At 40.5% G+C, this 25,137-nt stretch overlaps 2 protein-coding genes and 1 non-coding gene across 3 annotated transcripts in view; all 3 read right to left on the bottom strand.

Moving 5' to 3' along the window:
* Positions 1–21,547, bottom strand: part of IARS1 (isoleucyl-tRNA synthetase 1) — a 101,251-nt gene extending 79,704 nt beyond the window's left edge. Inside the window, exons 1-9 of the mRNA XM_063121209.1 lie at positions 21,466–21,547; positions 17,337–17,415; positions 15,511–15,636; positions 15,032–15,188; positions 12,263–12,382; positions 11,508–11,590; positions 8,592–8,709; positions 4,135–4,282; positions 572–659 (exon numbers count right to left, since the gene is read on the bottom strand). Of these exons, the coding sequence (XP_062977279.1) occupies positions 572–659; positions 4,135–4,282; positions 8,592–8,709; positions 11,508–11,590; positions 12,263–12,382; positions 15,032–15,188; positions 15,511–15,632 (836 nt within the window). The 5' untranslated portion in view covers positions 15,633–15,636; positions 17,337–17,415; positions 21,466–21,547. The remainder of the gene's footprint in view (positions 1–571; positions 660–4,134; positions 4,283–8,591; positions 8,710–11,507; positions 11,591–12,262; positions 12,383–15,031; positions 15,189–15,510; positions 15,637–17,336; positions 17,416–21,465) is intronic.
* NOL8 (nucleolar protein 8) overlaps positions 1–25,137 on the bottom strand; it is a 501,501-nt gene that overhangs the window by 375,318 nt on the left and 101,046 nt on the right. The gene's annotated exons all lie outside the window — the stretch shown is intronic.
* On the bottom strand, positions 16,289–16,421 carry LOC134397038 (small nucleolar RNA SNORA84). The gene has a single exon (XR_010025327.1). It is a non-coding gene; the product is annotated as a small nucleolar RNA SNORA84 (small nucleolar RNA).

Genomic DNA, 25,137 nt, shown 5'->3' with positions numbered 1-25,137 from the left:
GAAAGGCAAGTGAATGGCAACACAGTGCTCTTAGGATATTCTTCAACGTTTGTGAAACCACTGTTAATGCTTAACAAAATTTTATTATCTTAGGTCATTTGCTCTGCAGTGTGTTAGATATCTGATATTTTTTAATAAATTTTAGGCAAACACCATAGTCCTGATTCTTTAAAACCAATTGGAGTTTTGCCAGTGACTTCAATGGTTTTATGGAAGGTACCTTAGCATCTTATGATAGGAACAATGAGATCCATAAAACTGCAGGGCAGATCCAGAATTCTATTATTCAAGACAGGTTCAGAATTGCAAATCCCTACTTTGCTCCTCTGTTTTCAAAATCAATTTCACCACATTAACATTATCTGTAGCAGCTGCATAAAATCTAATTCAAATCCAATGCATTCTTCAGTGGCAGATACCAAACTCCTTGAGAGACTGTACTACATACAATAACTTTCATATGTTAAACTACCAGATTAAGAAAAAACATCAATTGTTCAGTTCTCTTACCTTTTGCAGAGCATTTATTTATAAACAGATCTAGAATGTGTGCACTAATCTATCTACTTGCCTCTCAAGTACTGCATATTCACTTTCAGATTTGTACAGGGATGCCAGCCTAGCTTCCATCAAAATGAATATTTTTCCTGTATTTTTATCTGGAAAAAACCCACAGACATTAATAATTTGTTGCGGTCTTACAGAAATAGATAGGAACAGAAAATACTAGACTCAATTCTTTCAAATAAAATAGCTCCTAGTATATCAATGCAATTCCTGGGCTCTTTTATAATAAGGAAATCAATTCTAAAATCCATATTGGCATGGGTGTTTGGGCTCAATACAGACATCACACCAAACCTGGGTAAAAGAAGCTTAATCACAATTAGTTGTGATGTCCAAATTGACAAACCTGTAGCCCAGCAAACCAGAATCAAGAGCCATGGTTAGAAGCAGGTTGACAATTAACCACAGGTTGTCTTAATATTTATTTGTTTTATTTATTTATTACATTTCTATACCGCCCAATAGCCGAAGCTCCAACTGTCACTAAAAGTTGCCATACCAGAGACACACAAATGCCAAGGCAATGGAAAGTGAAAGCAGACAAAGTGTCCTTGCTGATGGTTCTCTTCAGATTTTCTACCAACCAACTGAAAGTCCAAGTCTCCCTGCCTAGAGCCAGTGGCAGCTTCAGGTATTTGAGCCCCCTTGGCAAGACACCTTCTAATGGGCCTACTCCTCCAGTGGGTCTACCTTGTTACTGCCATTATCAAGTTGCTACTGCTCCTCTCTCTCTCTCTCTCATTATTGCCAACAGGCAGAGAACATATGAGCAAGTGGGCAGTAACATTTATTTATTTATTTATTTATTTATTTATTTATTTATTTATACATTTGTATCCCGCCCTGTATCACAAAGATCTCAGGGCAATGTACAGATAAAATTATACAATCAATATAAAACAATAAATATACACAACTAAACACAAATTAAACCATTAGTAAGCTAAAACCAGTACAAAATTTAAAAACAGTAAAACCAATTAAAACTATGCATAGGCTTGGTGAATATTAGCCACCAAAGACTTTGTTAAAAAGCCATGTCTTAACTTGGCGTCGGAATAAAACCAGCATTGGCACCAGTCAGGCCTCCAAGGGGAGGGCATTCCACAGCCAGGGTGCCACAACAGGGAAAGACCTCTCCCATGTCCCACCATAGTGTGTGTCTCATGTTGGTGGGACACAGAGGAGGGCTCCTCCAATAGACCTCAAATCTCGGGCAGGCATATAAAAGGAGAGGCGCTCCCTCAAGTATTGAGGTCCCAAGCTATTTAGGTCTTTAAAGGTCATTGACAAGACCTTGAATTCCGACCAGAAGCGTATTGGTAGCCAGTGCATCTACTGATGCTCCTTCTCACCACAACCATTGTCTGGACCAGAGCAAGAGGCAGGTGCACAAGCACATTGCAATGTGAAGATAAGGAACAACTCTAAGGGGCTCTTGTCAGTGGGTCCCTGCTGGACTGTGGACCCCTGACAAAAGCCTGGCCATACCTACCCCTGACGGCAGCCCTGCTCAAAGCCAAGCTCTTGCTGGTGCTGCCTTCAACAGAGCTTCCAGGTAGGTTGATCGGTCAATTAAATTTTATGGCACAATAGCGCAAAACTCTCAGAGCAAGATTCAAATGGTTGAATTTATTAAATCCACATCTGTTTAGTTTTGGCAGTGCTTCTTTTCTATAGAATAAGTCTTCACACTCAAGTGTGTATGGGATTCTCAATTACCCTGGGATTCAGGAGCCCCTGCCCTCACTACTGATCGGGGTGGGGTGGGGGACTCTCTATATCAGGGCTGCTGAACCCACAGGCCTAATGTGGCCTTCTGCAGGATTCAGGCATCAGTAATCTCTCCTGTGCCCAGGCTTCAAAATGATTTTCTTTATCAAAGTACATTAAATAAGAAACGTGTTTTAAAAAGTGCTGCTTTGCTTCCTTAGGTGACAGTGATTGAAAGGGAGGCGGAATACAGGAGAAAAATACTTTCCCTGGTAAGCACCACTTTTGCCAGGAAGTAAATAAAGTTGGAAAGAAACCTCCAATTTATTGTTTTGACTTTTAAGTGCAGGGCAGTGACTGGGTAGTTAAAAAACGCTCCATTTTTCTGCTCCAACCTGATACTTCTGCTTACTTCTGAGCCAGCATGCACGCCACTGAGCTGCTTTGACTTGGAAGAGGCAAAATGCCCCGCTTTCTTTTCTGTGCTTTCCTACCGCTTAAACCTGCTGCTCATGCCTTGTCATGTGGCTTACTTCTGAGGAGACATGCACCCTACTGATCTGTGGTTGCTTAGGCTTACAACTAAGTCCTTGTGCCTAACACTAGTTGCTATGGCTTACTTCTGCATTGTAGACTGAGCTGCGGCAAGATGCTTTCATTCAGCACACAGCGCTCCCTGCTACAAATCAGAAAAAGTAGGATTTTGCCCCCCTGGGAATGGAGCCCCAAGCCCTTGGGGTGAAAAGGTTTTGGCGCCCACCCTGTATATGACACAGCATATAGAGACTGTAGTAACTGACTGGTTTGGGAAATGCACTCTGTACCAGCTCAAGGGCTCCTAACATTCTCTTAATTCATGTTTCCCAGGACAAAAGCCTAGCCACTGAGAATGGATTACCGGACTCAGCTCAAGTTCCACGGCAGGCTGCACATTGCCCACACCTGTCCTAATGGTTAAGCGCTGGTTTTTGATTGTGCAAAATGCATATTGGGCATTTTTTTTTGTTCATGAGCCTTTTAGGGGGATAGAAAGGAACTATGCTTTACAAGTTATATTACCTTTGTTGCCCACAATGGTTAGCCATGACTGGGCCTCAGAATGGAAAATATGTCTTTCAGTGAGAAGATGGACTTCGCCTGCAGCACAGAGCTTAGCAGACAATGCATTGAGAGACAGATATTCCCTTATAAGGACATTTTCCCATTATCCATTTAGCATTAGAAGGCAGCTTGAATCATCAATGGAAGGTAAATCAGAGGGCAAACCAATTAGATAAATCATAATAAATTAAACAAAAGCTACAGGAATTTGAAGGAAAGCACTTTATATAACCATTGTACTCTTTCCATTATGCTGCCTTTCTGAGTTTTATTATGACAATAACATGAAGACACCTTCAGATTCTATCTTCTTGTTTTTTTAAATGAAGATAGAACAAATGTGCAAAGTTAGATCAGTGTAGCTGTTAGCTACTTGTCCATTTGCCTGAGACAAACAATTCCTTCTCTTGCCAATCATTCATGCTGTCTTGCAGTGCAGAAGTATATGCAGGTGAACACAATTATAAGGAATATTGAACTGGTTGGTTTGAAATGTTGCAATCTGCAAGATTGAGGCTGCAATGCTATGCACTCTTACCTGGGGCCAAGCTCCATTGAAAATACTGGCCTGGTTCAGACAACACGCTAAACCATGCTGCTTAACCACAAAATGGTTAAGGGAATCCCTTAACCATTTTGTGGTTAAGCAGCATGCATGTTGTCTGAACCAGGCCAATGGGACATACTTCCAAGTATACTTCCATTTGCACACACCAGGAAAAGCATGCAAGTCGTGTTCTGTTTTTCACTTGCCTTTCACCTTCACATACTGCAACTCTGGATTAACACAGAGGGCCAGGTTGCTAGGCAAAGTCCAAGGGGTTGTTGTCCAAGCAACCAGAGATATGCTTTCATCTTCTTCTAATGGGAAGTTAACAATGACAGAAGGGTCTTGAACATCCTTAAATTTAAAAAACAGAGAAAATTAACTTATTTTATGCATCAGAGAACAAATAATGAAAGCAAAGATACTGTTACGGCCATCAATTCTCATCACTTATGACAATGCATGTATCAAACAACATGGAAACAAATACAGAAATCAGCCTCCCCAACTTGGTGCCCTCCAGATGTTTTGGATTTTAACCCCAGCCAGCATGGCCAATGGTCAAGAATGCTGGGAGTTGCAGTCCAAAACATCTGGAGGGCACCAAGCTGGGCAACGATGACATAAATAATGTTTCTCTAAACACAATTCCCTTCTACATAATGTTAAACAAGGTACTAAAAGATAGCAAAATGGAAGACTTCTTTATTATTCGGATTACAAGGGATTTACTGTTTAAACATCCAGGTTGGGAGCAAAACCAAGGTTACAGTGCAATCCTATGTCTACTTACAAGTATGTCCCATTGCGTTTAATGGGACTTACTCCTAGGTAAGCGTGTATAGGGTTGTAACATTAGTCATTCTAAGGTATGGCTATGTGCAAACACTACCGCCATTGTATAGACACACAGAAATTCACTTTGGATTTTAAAAGCAGATCCAAATCATAACTTCAATATATAAGCCAGTTTTCATTTGCATGAACATTGCTCCTGCAAATCAGTTTCAAATTTAGGACTGATATGAATGCAACAGCACTGGAGTTTAACCTGAACATTTATACTGCATCTCTCATATGTGCACACAAATCATCCTTCCTGTTGCAAGATCCCTGGTATCTGCAGATAGAGCACAGGAAGACCCCTGAATTACAGTTAGTGCAGACCAGGTCACCCATGGTAGATATCAACAAAAGAATTTAACCAAGTCTTCCTTTCTTTGCTACATGCTCAGCTATTAACTGAAATACTTGTTCCAGAATCCTGACTGAGTGATTTAAAACATACATCTACAGTGCAGATGCCGTTCTCATTGTGAAGAGGACATATTAGTCATGTTAGGAGTAACTTAGTCCTTTCATAGAAGCAACATTGCCCTTCTTCTGCCAATTGTGTATAATGTATTTGCTTTTCTCATTGTCCCAGAAGTTATGCATCAATAAATGCCACACTAAGAAGTCATCTTTATATGTAGTCCTGCTCATTTATTTATATGTACTCCTGCTCAAACACCAAGCCCATCCAAGCCGTGAAAATCAGCTGGCCATAAGAGCATCTCCAAGTGCAAGCAGACCTTTTAACCTTTGTAAACCGTCCAGAGGGCTTCAGCTATGGGGCGGTAAATAAATATTTCTCTAAAATCAGGATCCAATTTGTTATAGAGCCAGTTAAGACAACATGGCTTCCTAATGCTTATGAAACCAAGATCAAGTATCAGTTCTGTCCTAACACTCCTCTTCTCGTGTGCCAGCTTCGGCCTGAAAGCCCTGGTTTGGTTAAACCAAGTTCCCCATTATAACTGAGACAGGGAACTCTAGTTTACTAAACACTACTAAACAAACCAGGATCTCTTGCCCAAAACCAATACGTAAGTGGAGAGAGGGGCAAAGATGGATTGCATGGGTCTGATGCTCATTCCAGGCTTCATAAACCTGGAATGATTCCTATGAGCCAGACTATATTCTCTGATGTGTTTGAACCAGGCTATACTCTCTCTGCATCCATTCACACCAAGCCCATCAAGACACATAACAACCATGCCTCCACTTCATCACACCATTTACTACCAAGGCTATAATTCTATTCACAGTTACTTGGCAGTAAGTCCCATTGAACTCAGTGTGGCTGACTTCTGAGTAAACATTCACAGCATCAGGCTGCAAAATTAAAACTGCTTCTCTGCTGGAAGCTGACGGGTGATGGACGAACACATATGCACACACACATGCTCTCCACACCTACTTAGGTTTTCATGGTATATTTGGATGGTGTGGGGATAGAGCAAGTGAACCATGAGAAATTATAACTGGAATTTGGATTGCTACACCGCAGAGTTAAATATAACCAACAGATCAAGCCATCCTCATGGGTATAGCACTGAAAAACATTATATATTAATGTTTGTGCTACCAATGTTTATGACAGCCAGGTGCAAAAGAGGACAGGGCTCCTGTACCTTTAATAGTTCTAGTATAGAAGATGGAATTTCAGCATATGTCACCTGCATGACAAGCTACACCTGTTGAAATTCCCTCTTCTACACCATGGCTGGGACAAAGGTAGATGCAATTCCCAGGAGACTCTGCCGGCATACTCAGTGGTCAGGAATACTGGGACTTAAAATCCAAAACATATGTAGATCTACTTTATGCCCACCCCTGTTCTACACAAAACTATTCAGGGTACAGGACTCCACTTTTGCATCTGGCCACCCTAATAACTCCTGCAGTTATGTTCAAGCTAAGGGTTACTCCAGAGGGAGTTCTTTCGGTGAGCATGAAGCTCAGTCAGCAGCCAAGTCATCAACATCCTTTCCAATTTATTATATAACTGCTACTGATTCTATTCAATCTCTGAGAAATGCTGTTTACTGCCAGCCACCTTCACGGTTTCAAGGAGTACTAAAAATAGTTGGGAAAATCTCACTGAACATTTATTGGCATTTTACAGAATAAACAACATTGTAGTAGCAGAAAACTGATGAGCTATTTTTCCCTCTGCATTCTAAAATAAGCCAACTTTCAGGGAAACAAGCTTTGTGTTACAAGATAAGGGCCATTTGTACATGCTGCATTCAGACTAACAAGCATTTTGAAAGGAGCTTGGAAAGCTTAAGGACATCAACAACACACACACACACACACACACACACACAGAGTGAATAACTTGTTTCGGTATTTCATGAGTTCACATAAGACAATGTAAGCTTCTTTTTAAAAAGAGAGAGACTCCTGACGTTTTTGGGGGGTGGGGGTGGGGGGTGCTGGTTCTCTGAGAAGGTTAGCTGAAGCCTTTTTTCAAACTTCTGTGACAATTTACACTGCAGACAGCTGAAATAATCCAGAACACTTCACACAAAAACTGGTGATTGCAGAGAGCATTTAGTTCAGTACACTGCAAAAGAAAGACCTTCTTTCCTACGTTTACTCTTCTAGCCCATATAACGTGCTCCTTAGTATGTGGAAGAGAAAGGTAGGACATTTCTTTGATTTAAATTGTTTAGTCTACCTATCCTTTGAGCTTTGGACTTTTTACAGTGATAAGAAATCCTAGAAATTTCTTTTTAAAAAAAAGCTTTAAAAATAATCCATTATTGTGCAAACCTTTTTAAACATCCAAATCACAACCAATTCAAAATTCCAATCACACAGAAAAGGATGTTTCTAGGGTTTGTTACTACCATAAAAAGTCCCAAGCTCAAAGAATAGGGTAGATTAAATACATTAAAACAGAGAAGTGACAATACTATGTCCATGTAACAAGTCCACACCATCTGTTCTCAGTGCCAGTACCCTTTCCCCACTAAATGCTGACCTCAGTAGAAAAAAAAGGGGGGATATTGGAACATTTTTGTTCATTGCATAGGCTTGGAAGTCTGCAAGCCTATATGGAAAGGGAATTCCAAAGTTATTGGGAGGCCACCGAGAACAGATGGTATGGACTTGTTTCAAGGGCACAGTACTGTCAAGGAAGCACTCTCAGCCAATATTTAAGACTCTGATGACACACAAAAGAAATTATGATCTCTAAGGTATACTGGGCTCAAACGGGTTAGGGATGTAAGGGTAAAAAGCAGCTCAACTTTATTTCTGCAAAATATATATATATATATCTTTTTCCTCACCACTTTTTAACAAATGATTCCAAGATCCCTGTCTGCCCAGAGCCCCAAGAATTTGAATCCGGGGGAAAAAATGTTCTCGACTGGGCTGGCACCTTAAAAAAATATTACGCTGGCCCCTGAGCTAGCTTTTAGGTCATGAGAACAAGAATGGAAGACTAAGGCCTTAGCTAGACCTAAAGTTTACCTGAACAGGGATGACCCAGGGAGGATCCTGGGATAAACCTTAGGTCTAACTAAGGCCACAGACTAGAATCTGTAAGAAGATGGAGTCAGTGAAACATTCTCTTTCAATATTGCTTCCATTGGCTTGCTTATAGGAAAGAGAGCCCTAATTGTGCATCTGCATGGCCATATGTAAAGTATATATACAAGATCGTATGTACGATCAACAATCAGCTTTCTGCTGAACATTAAAAATGTTCTTACAAGTACACTGAATAATACACCCACACTCCAGCCTCACAAAGTTACTTAACATTTCCAAAGCCATTTACAGTATAGCAACTACACAACTTTCTTTAATATACAAGTTTACATACTTTATAATTTTGGTGAGACTCGAAGTTAGAAAGGGGTGTGGTACATGCAGTTGAAAAAGGCATGACTTTAACGCCTTGATATACCAGTCCTTTGTCATACAGCTGTTTGAAAACCCACCTAAAAAAAAAAGACACCAAAATTACATTTAAACATTCAAATAGTAAAGCGTTGTTTATTAAAACCTGTAATGTTGCAATGGAAAGACAAAACAATTAACAACATGTTGAATGCAAACTAAAACTCTGCCCAGAACTTGTTTTTCCCCTGGTGCATTCACTGTAAATATTTTCTTCAAAATTTACAACTTTTACTTTGATATTTTATACTGGGAATGCGTCTTCCAAGCCCAAAGTACAGAAATTATGTTGGAACACAGTTAAAAAGTTAACGAAAACTCAGGTTAGCCATCTTAAGAAGTTTCAAACGTCACGCAATACAGATCCATGAAAACAGAGAGAAATTCTTCCCATAAGTACTTCATCTTACAATGGAAATTCTCAAGCCCGGATACTATATGCTATTCATCCTGGCTAGCTCTGTAGCTTGTTGTTCACTCATATAGTTGTACTGGCTTATCATCCTTTGATATTACCAAGCCGCATCTTAGCCACTTTTCTTCACACCTCTCAGTGAGTCCTGGCACAGCCAAACACTGTTTTTCTGTCCATAGCTCAACCCTAGCACCTGGGTTCCACATCTTGCCATTCCCCAGATTTTTCTATAATCACCGTTCCTTTAATCCTAAGCACACACCAGAATGGCTTTCATTGTTGGCATGCATGAAACAAACAAAAACGAACAAAAAGAATGATTCAGGACCAAATTAAGTGTGACATTCAATTCATCTTTACATATAACGTGCAAGGTGGGACTAATTGCTGGAGGAGAGTTGATAATTATCAGGATCATAGCAGTGGTAGGGAGGACATGCAATTGTTTCCTCATCTGCCCCAGATGAAAAAGCCCTCCTCGTAAACCAGGAGGGGATTGCATCCTAATTCAAAATAGTGGCTTCAGAAAAGGGAATTTTCCCAGGACATCAGCATAAGAGGAAAAAGTTATATTTCTCCCCTCTATGCCTGCAGTCCTGATAATTATCACAAACCCCTTCAGCCCATGCTATTGTGTGTTTTTTTTAAAAAGCTGCATGTTAAGCGATGAACAAGGTTGCAGGAGCACAGAACAATGTGCAATATTTGCCAAGAGATTAGAGTGACCACCAGAAACTCCTTTTACAGAGACTACGGTTTTTGCAGTCTAAACACAGAATCCAACAGGGCGCAACCACTAAGGTAAATTATGTTGCACTAGCATGACATCAACACTAGCACTAGTGGATGGTCCCCATGGGATACTGCCCCAAGATTTAGAATGGACACGCTACACATTTGAGATACTAGCAGATGGACCCAGCTTTGCACAGGCTTGAATTGCTTTAGGCTGATACAAGGAAGCCTTCAAACAAGCTTACACAGCTGTCAGTTGGACACATTGTGCCCGGCCCACCTGAGTGAAGGCACACCTGCTGACATCCCTAGGCACGGCCCCTGCCCCTGAGAGAGGGGACTGTCTACACCCTCTCCCTTAGATGGAGCTGCCCCCACAGTGCAGGGGAGGGGGCAAACCTATAACTTAGCCTACTAATCTTCCCTAGCTTGTTTTTTAAAAAATGTCTAACAATCACAAGTATCATTCTTGAGTCTATTGAAGACATACAGGCAAACCTTTTAATTACATAAGATAGAAATTACTTCATTTTATGTTTGTTTTTCAAAGAATAATAAATTGTTACTATAGAAGGCAGGGGAAACAGTCTCGAACACTATGAATACGTTGACATAAATGTAACAAATAAAACAGGCTGCACCAGCAAAAGCTGCTAACTCAAATTCAAGTCAACTATTCCCTCTTGTGGAATTTTCTCTAAGTGCAGGGAAAGAGTTCAGGCTTTTTCCCCCACAACTATTTTTATCTTTTTACAACAACTTACAAATACACTGAATGAGTCCAACTTTGTAAGTACAGGAAAAATATTAACTAGACATAGAAGTGATCTATCTTGCAGACAGAAACTAAATGTAAATTAATAACTAGCACATGACCTAAATATTTATTTATTTATTTATTGCATTTCTATACCTCCCAATAGCCGAAACTCTGAGCAGTTTACAAAATTAAGACAATTCAAGTATAAAACAACAGTATAAAACCATAATATAAAACACAATATAAAAGCACAACCAAGATAAAAACAGCAGCAACGCAGAAATACAAATTTAAAACAGCAAATTCAAATTAATTTATAGACTGTTAAAATACTGGGAGAATAAAAAGGTCTTCACCTGGCGTCTAAAAGCATATAATGTAGGTGCCAAGCGAACCTCCTTAGGGAGCTCATTCCATTCAGGGTGCCACAGCAGAGAAGGCCCTCCTCCTGGTAGCCACCTGCATCCCTTCCTTTGGCAGGGGCTTGTGGAGAAGGACCCCTGAGGATGACCTTAGGGTCCGGGCAGGTACATATGGGAGGAGGTGTTCCTTCAAATATCTCAAAACATTTCAGTTATCTATACTATATTTGCCCACTTCCATGTTACTGCAGTTGAACAGGCAGCAGTACTGGCCACCTTGCTGAAGAACCTGAGCAATCCTTCCTGAAAGGACAGACTGGATACTACAACAGAGAATTGCAGGGAGGTGGGTGGGAGTGAATCTTCTTTACCATTTCATTCTTTCATATCAGGGATGGAGAAATTGCAGCTGTCCAGATTTTGTTGGACTCCAACTCTAATGAACCCTAGCCACTATGACCAATAGTCATAGATGCTGGAGTCAACAACATCAAAAGGACCACAAGTTCCCCATCCCTGCTTTACAAGTAATGAAGCTTACTAGAAATGCCTACTCATGATACTTACCACACAGTTTCCATGAACTCTGGATATAACGTTTTATAGTCATTGTCGAAGTCAATCCACCGTCCAAGCCTCGTAACACTGGCCTACAAAGAAATTAAACGCAACTCAAATAACAGCTTAGTAAACACAAACATTTACTTTCCTTTATAGTCAGAAGGAAAAGGGAGTTCCACTAACGTTTGTACTTTTAGGAATCGCATTTGTTTCGATATGACTAGGGACCACAAAACAGAAAGTCCATAAGCTTCATGTAGTTTGCAGAACCACATTATGTTGCGCCTCATGCCATTTATCCCTCACCTTTGTAAAATTTCCCCTGGACTTCGTTGGGACAAAAATCCATGTGACATGGCATCAACTCTCAATGTTGTGAAGCAACGTCCAAAGACTCCAGATAATACTAGCTGCCAGCTAATATTTATCAGCAGGGATTCAACAAATTGTGCAACTAGTTCTGTAAGCCTAATGGATCTCTGAATTTGTGTGTGGGGGGGTTCAAGTCACATTTGAAATCGAGGATTTTAAAAGTAATTTTTGAGATAGCATGGGAGATGGGGATATACCATTCAAAATCAAATATTTCACTGCGCACATTCAAGTCTTTAGACTTGCCTAAAGTAGCTTTTTCAACCCTGGCCAATAACCACATGTACATCAGGTGGATAAGAAGAAAAAAACCTGCATACCAACAGGTTTGATGCTTGCGAACAATTTTTCTGGAGGCTGAGACTCAACAAATAGTATATTTTACTTACTTTCCATTCCTGTGAGTATCTCATCACAATTCCTCTACAATTTTTGTTATATTCTGCAATTCCCATTTTTGCAACATCTTCTGGTCCTTTGATGCCTAATACTTTGTCAATTTCATATTCCTAAAGAAATCAAATGCATAAGGATGCTCATTAATAACTTATCATAGTAACGCTACAGCTTTGGTAACCATTTTTTGAACCCCACCACTCAAAAACAGAAGACTACAGCAACCCAGGGCTCCACAGGTTCAGAGCCAAGCAATATGCTATAGCTGAGTTTGAAATTATTCCCACTCTGAGTGATTTAAGTCAAAGAAATTTGATTTCACTACCCAAAAGAACATCCCCATGATATTGAATTATGAGTTACCATAAAAAACAAAATCTCAACAATGCCCTGGTGTGGTTACTTATGTTTTACATAATGACCCTGTTCAGACGACATGCTAAGCCACAGTGGTTAAAAATTTTGAGCATAGCGTGTCATGTGAACTATGACTGAACATGTTATGTGAACTGTTCTTAAACATAGTGGCTACATAACCACGGCTTAAACATGCTCACTAACCATTTTCTGCAAAAGAGTTAGCAGCCTAACCAAGCCCCAGTATGGTGTCTGAACAGGCCCACTGACTGGGTTCACATGACATGATAACCTATCATTTGTAAGTAACTAAGATGGCCCCACTCAGAAGACACCTTAAACCATGGCTTTAACCATGATGAATAAAGCTTTTTGCCTTATTCACCGTGGTAGAAGCTGTGGTTAAATGTGTCTTCTGAACAGGGTCGATCGCTTGTTGTTTCATGTGAATTTAGACTGCTTCCTGCAGGGTGGCTTATTTGGGGGCAACAAGCCATCCAATAACACAGGCCTTGTTCTAGGGTTGTCCGACCCACCATGAGTTGTGGTGTCACCCAAACCAGGCAGAGCAATTTCATTGTGGGTTGCAGGGATTAGCTACAAAGACATTCAGCAAAAGAAACAAAAAAAACCTGCCGCTCTTCACGATCTTGTCATTGGAACACCACTTTGGAGTGGCCGTCACTTGTTTGCCACCCTTTTAAATACAAGTCCCAGGAAATTGTGCAAATCTGCTCTTTTTATTATTAGTATTTGCCGGTCTTTCATAAATACATAAGTGAACTCTTAGAGCTATCTTGCCTTGTCATTTTCCTTATCTGTTTCAGCTGACAAAGGGATGAAGTGGAATAGGTAGTAAAAATGGAAATTGACAAGACAAGGCTGCATATAGGGTAATTTGTGCACACTTGACAGGGACCAAGTGCCAAGCTATCAATGGAGAACCACTGAAAAGGGGGATAAAGTGGCAAAAGTAGCTGCACCAAAAGAGGAGGGGGCAATATCTTCATCCTGACATTGTGATCCTGCCACTTTTAAATGTTGGATTAATACTTCTCAGTGTCTCCCACCTTTTCAACACTTCCCCAAGCCTCCACCTACTTAGGAAAGGTGAGATCTTAACTCTTCACCCCCTTTTCACAGCTCCATTTTGCAGCACTTACTGCTGCGCTCGCTGCAGTCCCCTGAGAATTAAAACAAAAACAAAACAAAAACAAGAGGGCAGTTGAATGGGATGGAGTGAATGGGATGGATTAAAAAAAAAAAAGTAATGGAAATTTGCACATTTTGGGAGACTGGGAGATATGCACCCTTTTAATGGCTGGGAAGCGAACAGAGGTGAAGTTTGTGCTAATCTATTGGCAGGTAAGTAAATGAAGGGGAGCTCTGCACACCTGCATTAACTGCTCCATTACTGGAGGTGTGTAGAGTTCCACTCCATTTACTTATCAGCCAATAGATTTGTACAAATTACCTATTCCATTTCGCCACTCCCTTTGATAGCTGAATCAGACAAGGAAATTGACAAGGCAACACTCTACATACTGGTCAGCTGTAAAAGCGCAGGCACAAGACAGAGAAACATAATTATTTTGGAGGAAAAAACAGTTTAGTGCAATTTTTAGTGGCCAAAAAAGAAAGAAAAATTATCCCAGTTGAGCATTTTTTATTCTCTAAAAAAGAAAAAAGTGGGGAATAAAAAGGGGTTGCAATCGGAGTGGAGAGAAGGAGGCAAGATGGGTTCTGCCATGAAGGACACTGGGATACCAGTTGGAGGATCAAGGGGGAAGGAGGGGGATAACAATCCACGGACAGTCCAATCCTCTGTGGGTTGTTTTACGGAACAACCCACACTACACAGTGAACTACCCAGGGAGCTTCAGCTATTGGGCGGTATAAAAATGCAATAAATAAATAAATACTCAGCTCATTCACAGGTTGGCTTAGCGTGTTGTGTGTGCCTGTCCATTAGCTACTTGTAAACCATTTAACAGTACAAAGATTTACTAAATATGAGCCTGCTCCTTAAAAATTACTATATATATATATATATATATATATATATATATATATCTTTTCGAAAGCCAGGATCACAGTCTGGGTTCCTGATTCATGAACTAGTGGAACAAGCCATATTTAAGAAGTTATCATTTACCAAGAAGCAAATAACTGAGGAGGAGTACTCAAAGAGGCCCATTAAAAAGGGATTAAGAGTTTATTTTTTCAGGCCAATAAAATCATGATCCACATCATGCCTTCCATCTCCATGACTGAGTTGTTATCAAAATAAGTTAAATTTCAGTCTTTGGTGGATATAAAAAAAGATTCAAATGGAGTACTCCATCACTGGATATAGAACCAAGAACTATATGCAGAAAAGATATGAGAGAAAACATTCAACATACCACTGGTAAACCATGACAATCCCAACCAAACCTTCTATCCACGTGAAATCCACTCTGGTGAGCAAATCTAGTTACTATGTCTTTAATGGTTCCTGCAAGTATGTGTCCATAATGTGGAAGTCCTGTGGCAAATGGAGGTCCATCATAGAACGTAAACCTATATAACAGAAAATTTTAAAAATAGTACATATTTTAAAACAAAACCCTCTCTCAAACAGGAAAAAAGTAGTTTTATACTTTTTTAAGTTAGCATTCCCGAAGTAAAGCTAGTAGTGAACTGCCATAGTTCTAGTAATTTTCAGAATGCATATAGTTCTACTAAAGATCTTCTCAATGCTGTTTTTTGCAAATATTCATATGTTTATTCCTATATTAACCTGAGAACTAACAAGTGAAAGAGGGGAATTGTGAGTAAAGACATCAGTTTTGGCCTATTTACTGGTATGTTGGCGATTGAAACAAAAAACATATCATCTTACCTAGGTCTATTTTTTGACTGTTTTAGACATTCTTGAAAACAATTTAGTGTGCTCCAAAACTGCAATATTTTCTCTTCTTCTTGTGGAAAGTTTATGTTCTCTGAAACTTGTTGAACCACCATTTTCCTATGTGACAGAGCAATACATAGAAAGTTAAGACTAATTTCCCCCCCAAAGAACATACATTATATAGCAATTTACTGACCAGCAGCTATAGACTCAGATTGCTACATTCCAGCATGTGCCTTTGTAAAAATTCAGGTGACTTCAAAATATTTGCTTCTAGCAGTACAATGTAGTACTCTGAGAGCTACTTACACTGAAATTCTACATATTTACCCAGAAATAAGTCTCACAGTATTCAACATTCTGACTAAAATGTGATAAGCAAAAGCATTTTGAGATAGAGGTCGCACCAGCTAGTATGTACATGAAGATACTGGAAAATAAAGGCCAAGTTTGAAATGCAACTACACACATGTCTTTACCAAGCAATTATTTGTTCCCCAATGGCCCTTTCTATCCGAGGAAAATGGAGGGGTCGTCCCTACCTGCTCCCAGGATCCCCTGTGTGTCATTTGGATGCACAGGGACAATCCCGGGGGGAAAGGCAGGTATAGAAACGGCCAATGTCACCATGCTGCTTACTGAGTTCTGTTAAGATTTTTCCTTTCTTTTTTAAATAAAAAAAACTAAATATACACTTAGGCAACTATGTACTCTAGTCAACACTGAACATTCTTACCACTAGAAAGAATTGTGCATACAAACAACAGTAAAGTGTAACAACGACCAGGCTATGGAGGCTGCTAAAGTTTCAGACTCCATGCATAAGTCAGAGTATTATTTTTGGCCCTTTTCTACTAACTGGAGTACTGCACTGAGATAACAGTGTCCAGTAACCACAGGGCGCATATTTAAGTTTACAGCAGAGCTTTCCTTAAACCACTACAAAAATGAAAACCAATTGTGTATTTAAGAGAGCTTTACAATGCTCCCCTATGAATGTTTCCTAAGTTCCACAAAGTCCTACATGAACCTGCCCAAGCTCTAAATCCATCATCAGTGTTCCTTAAGTTTGGATTGGTGTGGGTGGTGGCCAGGAGAAGAGGTTCTCGGCTGTGGTACCCAAGGGAATCTGTTTGGTGAAGACTCTGATGTCTTTTCAGTGCCAGGCTTTGATGTGTTGATTTGTTTTGAATATATATGATCCTGCTATATTATTGACGTTATTTATGTTTTTAAGTGTAATGCACTTTGAAAGGTTTCAGATTGAAGAACAGGAGAGAGAGATATTTAATCAACAGAACAAAATAAAAAAATGATTCTCTGGTACATCGGCATAGAAAAGACTTTCATTATCCCAATTCATTAAAAATATGAACTATTCAAGGGGCAAGACAGAGTTCTAGGGGCGAGGTGGGGGGGGGGAGATGACAACTAAAGCCAAGACAAGGTTTAATGTTACTTGAATCCCTTTTCATATCATTAACAGATGGCTAGATAATCAAGCTGGCATCACAGAAACTGAAAGCTCTTGTGAAGTTACTTTCTACATCTAAGATAGGAACAGAGAAGAAGGTGTATGACTATGTGCTTCATTTGTTGCAAAAGGAATTTTTAATCTTCAATTAATCTTTTCACATTAAGGGATGACAGCTCTAAATTGCTTCTTTTTAACTCTTAATAGCCAACTTGCTTATCAGTGAAAGGGTTCAATAACAGATTTCTTTCATTCTCTTTGCATATGTTTGCATTTGAACTTTGCAGTAACATATTCATGGATTAGGGTGTTTCACATTATTAATGAATGCTATATTACTCACTTCTTTTAAAAGAAAATAACATCCAGTGGGAATGAATGTAATATTATGGTTCCTACCAACACAACAGTAGTCTTCCAACCTACAGGAAACAAAGACATTATTAAAGAGTGTTTAAACATTAAGTATTAAATTAAAGCAATGCATATTACATCAGTAACTTCATAATTGAAAAAATGACTTCAGCCTGTAACATAATTCAAAGGTAGTTTCTCCCACAAACTGTACATCAAGGGTGGGCAACTTGTGACCCTCCAGATGTTTTGGCCTACAAGTCCATCATCCTCACCACTGTCTACGCTTGCTAGGGCTGATGGGAGCTGTAGAATGAAACACCCAGTGGGCCACAAGCTGCTCTAGGTGATGAACACACACACACACACACACCCCTAGACAGGATTTCCAGCAACTGTAAATCCTATGCATACAGACATTTGTGCAGGGCAAGACAAAAATCTTGGACAAAGGCACTGGGCGGGGGGGGGGGGGGGAGAGTCTTTGGAAAGTGTAAGGCAGAAAAATGAGACCAAGTCTGTCTATCACATACAGACAAAAGATTCAGTCAACAATATGTAACAATAATGAACTAAGGTTCTTTGTGAATCTTATGTGGGTGCAATTTTAAGACACAAACAAGGTCACTCAAAGTCTGGGTTCACAGGTTATATCAGGCTTGGAAATAGTTACAATTCTCCTCTCTCCACTAACTTCCACTTGTTGTGAAGGCAAATGTCTGCAGCAGGGCGCCTCCTCTACTCATGGAGGCTCTGGGAAGATCAGGGTCCAAAATCATATGAGGAACCTCTGTGAACAGAAGCAGCTCCATGTTACAAAATGTTGCCTTCACAATATAGGGAGGCAACGAAGATGGCTATGGAGCCAACAAGGTCATCCCTCTTCCTCTGTCTCACATGCTGGTAGTGGGGAGAATGATTGAGTAAGAGTTATAGCAAGTAAAAATCTCTTCTAGGCAACTAGGCAGGGAGGTTTTTGTCATCTGTAAGGATATCATTTAAAGTCATTAGCATGACACAAATTATTAGCTAGCAACATTCATGTGCTTATTTTTAAGGCTAGCATAAACTATCTGCACTGCGCAGAAAAGCAACAGCTGGTGGGAAATAATTCATGCACCAAGAAGGAAGATGCCGTAGCTCAGTGGTAAAGCACCAGTTTTGCCTGCAGAAGGTCCCAGGTTCAAACCCCAGCATCACTAGATAGTACTGGAAAATTCCTGCCTGAAGCCCTGGAGAGCCACTGTCAGTCAGTATCAACAATACAGGGCTAGATGGACCAATGGTATGACTCAGTATAAGGCAGCTTTCTATGTTCCTAATACATTCTGAATTCAATGTAGAATTCTGAACTCATTCTGAACTCAAGAGTAGAGGGAATCTGTAAAGCAACTATCTAGAGGGAAACCAGTCTAGGCATTTAATTACCAGCCATCTAGCAAATAAAGAAGATCAGAAAGGGCAGCAGACAAAAGAAGGATGCAGAGAAGCAACAGCCAGCTCCAAACTGGATAAAGCTTAAAAACATGCTGACTTCAAAAAAAAATTAAGGTAACAAAGGGACTTCATTGGAGAATTAATGTGAATTATTCCAACCTGGAAATCAAACTTTTTTAGGCAAATCAAAATCAGGCTTGTTTAGGGCAAAATCACTGTCCTCAAAACATGAGGGTCTGTAGTCAGTGGAAGTACATCTATGCATGCATGCACATTCAGATGCACACATATAGTTTTATTTATTTTTCTCATTTCATGCCAAGAAGCACATTTACTTATTTCAAGCACAGAAGGTGAAAAAACACAAAGATTCTGTGACCTTACTGAAGTCCAAACTTTACACTACAGTGTAGTTCCACAATTGGAACAACCAACATTCACTTTCTTCAACAACAACAACAACAACAACCAGCAGCAGCAGCAGGAGAGGCAATTGGAACCAAGGCCATGCTGTCTGAGAGGGAGGTTCTACAGCATCTATTCCCCCAAATTAAAAGCACACATCCCAAAAGCTGCTATTAGTCATGGAAGGAGAAACTTAACAATATCCCTCTCCTTGCACAGCAACTCCAATCCAAATCGGGGAGGGGGAGAGCGCTCATATCAGCTTATTCAAAAAAGTTCCATTTGCAATTCCAAATTAGATTGTAAGCCTATGCGGCAGGGTCTTGCTATTTACTGTTTTACTCTGTACAGCACCATGTACATTGATGGTGCTATATAAATAAATAAATAATAATAATAATAATAATAATAAACACAGAACTCCAACGCAGCTTGGCCCCAATAGAGCATAACACTCGGAGACACCCCCAAGAGTAGTACAAGGGCACAGAACACTCTAACTCCACTGTTTGCATCTCTAGCATCTTTTGCAAAATCTAAGTATATGGCACCAAACTGATAGATGAATTACTGCTTTCAAAAGTCTGTTTAAGAACCGATTCAGCTATTTTAAATGAAGGGAATTTCACTGTTTTCCAATATACTTAGAAGTCATATGTATGGACTACCAGAGCTGAACTGCACAATAGCCCAGCACTGGGCATCAAAAAGAGGTAGACCTTAAAGATTAACCTGGTTCGTTCGCTTGTAGAATCAATTCATGGATTAAACAACCCATAAATTGGCGGGGCCATGCAGGAGCAAGCATGCTGCCTTCTGTCCGCTCACCACCTCTGCTTTCTATCAGCTTTCATTAACAACCTATGCAACACGCAAAATCTGGGGTGTTGAGGGACAAACAAACCAGAGTTTTAATTCAACAACAAACCATGGGTTCAATCTCTGGGTTGTTTATCCCTCAACAACCTAGAGTTCTGGATTCAGGTGTAACATCAAACAACCTAAGAACCAGGCCTCTGAGTTTAGGGGCTTCCAATCACCAAGAGCACAATCAATAGGATTGCACCCTAAGTTGTTTAAAACCACCTGCACAAACATTGGAAGGCTTCATACATGGTGATACATTAAACTATGCCTCAGGTCTACAACACAAGATATCCACAGAAGCCACAAGTATTCCAGGCACACACCACTGGGAACCCTACAGCATTTATCCATCCATTTATCAGAGCACTACATATTACATTTTATAGCAAAACATTACATTTTATAGCAAAACATAGCATATTAAACAGTTCTAATGCAAGCTATGGTTTCCTATCAACTCATACATGTACCCTTCTCTAATCTAAACCTGATAACTTGCTAGATTGTGGTAACTGGAGAACTTCTACAAAATCTTATTTGTCTTGCATTAAAGATCTTTAAAGACAAAGAAAAATTGTGGAAGTACTTCAATTACCACTATGATTATATTGGTATAAGCAACCACTGCACTGTCAACAGGACATATATACATATATGTATATTTATAAAATTCTTTTAAGTTATGTCACCTTGGTGACACTTTTCGAGCACAAAGAAGACTTTTTACTTTGTCACTGTAGAAATACAGAAATAAAAATAATATAAGCAACAAATGTATGAAACAGCTGAAGTTTTGAAGGCTTTTGCTAATATGATAGATCAATGGAAGTCCAAAATGAATGGGACACCACCACTTGCCCACCCTGAATAAACCAAGCTATTTAGAATATGCAGCTCTCTGTAGCTAACATAACACAAAAGCAGCCTCCCCCAATCTGGTGACCTCCAATCATGACGGTCTAGAAATCCAAGGAAGATGGGGGTTGCAGTCCAACACACCTGGAGGAAACCAGATTGGTAAAGGCTTGCACCAAAGCAACCCCAACAGCTGTATGAAACCTTTTAAGGTACGCTAGCATCAAAAACCAGGAGGCGGGGGCGGTCAGCATCTCCTTCAGCTCGAAGGAAACAGTTGCCCTCTAAAGCAGGCGATTGCTACCGGTTATTATGCTGAGCGAAACTTAAATCTTTTCTTAAATACCTGAGAAGATACTGAAGCTTTTCCGAAATTCCCGCGCCGCCTTCAGCACAGCAGTTAAGCCCGAGAGTGATAGGGGGGCCGTGGAGGCAAAATTCCCAGCACTAACAGATAAGGCAGAGATGGGAAAGGGGGAAGCCGTCCCGGTTCGGTCCCGTCCCCCAACACACCTGCCCCTCTTTCCAGTACACGCCGCCGCCACCCCGCTCACCTGCCTGTAGGCCCAGCAATCGCAGCACCCGGCCGGCTAGAAATGATGCAACCTGAGAGCAAGAGACAGCATGACAGGAAGTTTAAGAAGGAGAAGCGAGCGAGGGAGAGAAATCCACGCCTACTTACCGCAGCCGCTCAGATCACTCCATATACAGGCCGCAAATAAGGCGACCTCCCATTGGGCAGGAGGGTCTCCTGGCAACCATAAATCTTGGCCGAGGTTTCAAGGGCGGGGAAGAAGATGGAGGCGGACGGGAGGCGCGATTGAAGAATGGAGATGGAAAGGGGTCCACGCCCCTGGGTTGGGGACCTCCATTTTGCTCCGTGAGGGGCGGGGAAGGCTTTGCATGCGACTCGACGAGCGGAGCGCGGCAGGGCCTTGCACTGCGTGAAGCGCTGCCTTTGGGTTGGGAGAGGCTTTAGAGGGCTGAGCTTGTTATTGCTGGATGGGTTTACAAATGGGCTGGTGGATTGCAGCGGGAGATGTGTGCGGAACGGGTTTTGTCCGTTGGGTTGCTGAAAATCCAAAGTAGCCATCGATAGGTAACAGCTTCGACTGCAACATTCTGCAAGATCATTTAATAATCCCTGTTAGTGACGTAGTGGCAAATCTTAAATGCAGGAGTTCATCATGACAATCCACCCACCCTCTAGGGAAGCGATAGTCACGCCCCCCAGCGGACAAATTAAATTAATCTTTCCTTTATTAACAGCCTTTTCTGGATGTAGCCCCACAACGTTGGTATTAATCTGTTTAAGGGATGTTTCCTCCCATGTTACTGAAAGGGTCTCTAAGTTTCTCATGACCTCAATGCAAATTAGAAAAATAACACTGCAATCCTTCTGAGAGAAGCAACTCACCAAGCTGTATTTTGTTTTTATGTCACTTTTTATCTATCCTTTGTATGCTTAGGTGTTGATTTTGCTGGTCTGTGACCGTAATAAATAACAATGAATGAATGAATATTCAAAGGAGCTAACACACTGGTTAAAAACGCTGTCCTAAAATAAAGGCGTCCAGTGCAAGCTGACAGGCCTCTAATAAAATCGGGACCCAGTAAATGTTGGATCTATGAAATTAAAAACGGACCCTCATGATTTCATATGATATTAAAGGGGTCACAGACTCTTACACTAGGCCCGTTGCATAAACTCTTCTCAGGCAAAGCACCACCACTTGAAAACCTGAGGGAGGGTTAAAACCTTTCCCCTAGCTATGAGGGAAACAGGTTTAATATAGGATCTGCTCTAAATATTTTTACAGAACAAGCCCCCAAACCATAGTTATATCATAGATAACATCTGTGTCCACAGGCTGGCCTGTAAATACCTTTTGGCAGCACAACAGTGCAAAACTATATATGCTCAAGAATTTTACATGGATTCCATTTGAAACCTTCATCAAACCACAGATCACATTTGTGCCCATGGACTGAACCATAAATATCAACATAAGAATCCCCTTTTAATTAACATTGACCCTGTTCAGATGACACGCTAAGCCAAGTGGTTAAGCATTTTGAGCTAAATTTAAAGGCTTAGCATTTCATGTGAATCATTTCTAATCATGGTGGCTATATAACCATGGTTTAAACACACTCACTAAACCATTTACTGCAAAAGAGTTAGTGGCCTAACCATGGCTTAGTGTCTTGTCTGAATAGACCCATTATTTTGACACACGTTCCCACAGAATCTACCATAAAATCAGAGATCACATTGACACTAGATGCTTCATAAAGCAATAGAGGACCATCTTTGCTGATCAGGGAAATGTGTGGGTACGTGAAGTGAAATGAAATGGATGTACATAGTGCGTGAATGCATGTTAATTGAAACATGAATATAATGTGAGATACAATCCATGCATGTCCTTTTCCCACGATACAGAATGTAAGAGCAAGGATTGGGGCCCTTGTACTGCAATTCTTCCAGAAAGGTGGTGTGGGTCCTGATCCTTCTAGGAACTTAGGAAGTTGCCTTATACTGAGTCAGACCCTTGGTGAATCTACCCTAGTATTGTTGACACTGACTGGCCGCAGTGGCTCTCCGGGGCTTCAGGCTGGATTCTATCCTAGCCCTACTGGGAGAAGCAGAGGTTTGAACCTGGGACCTTCTGTATGCAAAGCAGGGGGCTTCTCCCCACAACTGCATTTCTGCCCCACCCCTCCCAAATTATCCGAGCGTCAAGCTTCATGTTACTCTAAGATGTTGCTAGGTTTTCTTTCATTTTTACTCAAAAATAAGCTCATGGGATCCCATATGGATCAGGACCCTAGACTGGTGGATAGGGGGGCTTTAACCGTTTTCCATATGCCAGCAATTTACTTTGCAACTGCCTGCCCTTTTGGCAGTGTAAATGGGAGGCATGGATAGGGATGTATGAATTTTCTTAAATTTGTTCCACTTGTGTTTCACAGTTATGGAGTATTGCCTGGAATGGATACTAGAACATGGTTTCTGTGGAAGATTTGTGGCTAATTGTATCCATCCCATGTAGTTACGTGTGACAGGATATTTTGGTTGATTTGTCTCACTTAGAAGTTCCCTTTCTGGACCATATTATAAAATAGATTATTGCCTGAAACAGCCACAAGAACATGACCTTGTGGAAATTTTGTAACTTATGACATCACACACACACGCACCCATATAACCATGTGTGACTGGTTGAGTTGGCTCACTTGGAAGTTGCTGTTTCGGGCCATTTTTTGAGAATGTCAACTGTTGCCCAGAACCAGCATTCAGACATGGTTTCTGTAGCAATTTTGTGGCTTATTGCAACCCTCCCATACAATCATGTGTGACTGGTGAATTTGGTTGATTTGGCTCACTTGGAAGAAGCCAGTGTGGTGCATTTCTCCAAGAATGCAGTCCATTGCCTGGAACGGGTACCTCAGCATGGTTTCTGTGGAAGGTTTGAGGGTTTGAGGCGTATTGAATCCTTCTCACATAGATATATGTGACTGGTGAATTTGGTTGAATTGGGTCACTCCAAAATTGCCATTTTGGGCTGTTTTTCAAGAATGCCAACTATTGCCAGGATTGGAGATTGGAACATGGTTTCTGTGGAGGTTTTGTGGCTCATTGCATCCCTGTCATAAAATCATGTGTGACTGGTGAATTTGGTTGATATAGCTTTGAAAGTTACAGTTCTGAACTATTTTTCAAGAATTTGGACTATTGCCCAGAACAGGTATTTGAATGTGGTTTCTGTAGATGTTTTATGGCTTATTGTAGCAATCCCATATATGTATGTATGACTAGTGAATTTGGTTGATTTGGCTCATTTGGAAGTGACTATTCTGCACCACTCCATTCTGTTTTGGATGTGTTCTAGGCATTAAGAGGTTAATCCTAAAATATTTATCTCAGGTGTTAGTTTGTTTTTAAATAAAGGGGCTGTTCCAGCTTTTACGCCAACTTTTACGCCATCCCAGCAAAATTGAAGTCTTTCAGCAGGGCTGATGGAATGGCAGTGCTCTTGCTCTCATGTCCCTCAGGCCCAACCTGCTGGAATGTCCTGACAATTATTATTATGATTATTATTTATTTATATAGCACCATCAATGTACATTGATGGTGCTATATAATATCCCCTGGTCACAGAAATATGGTTGGCTTAAGGCTATCGCAAGTGGGTTTTGGTTTTTTTTCATATTTGTGGGAT

Source organism: Elgaria multicarinata, chromosome 3, assembly GCF_023053635.1.
Source record: "Elgaria multicarinata webbii isolate HBS135686 ecotype San Diego chromosome 3, rElgMul1.1.pri, whole genome shotgun sequence".
Classification (NCBI taxonomy): Eukaryota; Metazoa; Chordata; class Lepidosauria; order Squamata; family Anguidae; genus Elgaria; species Elgaria multicarinata.
The sequence above is the reverse complement of the archived record's forward strand: the minus strand, read 5'-3'. Positions and strand labels throughout refer to the sequence as shown.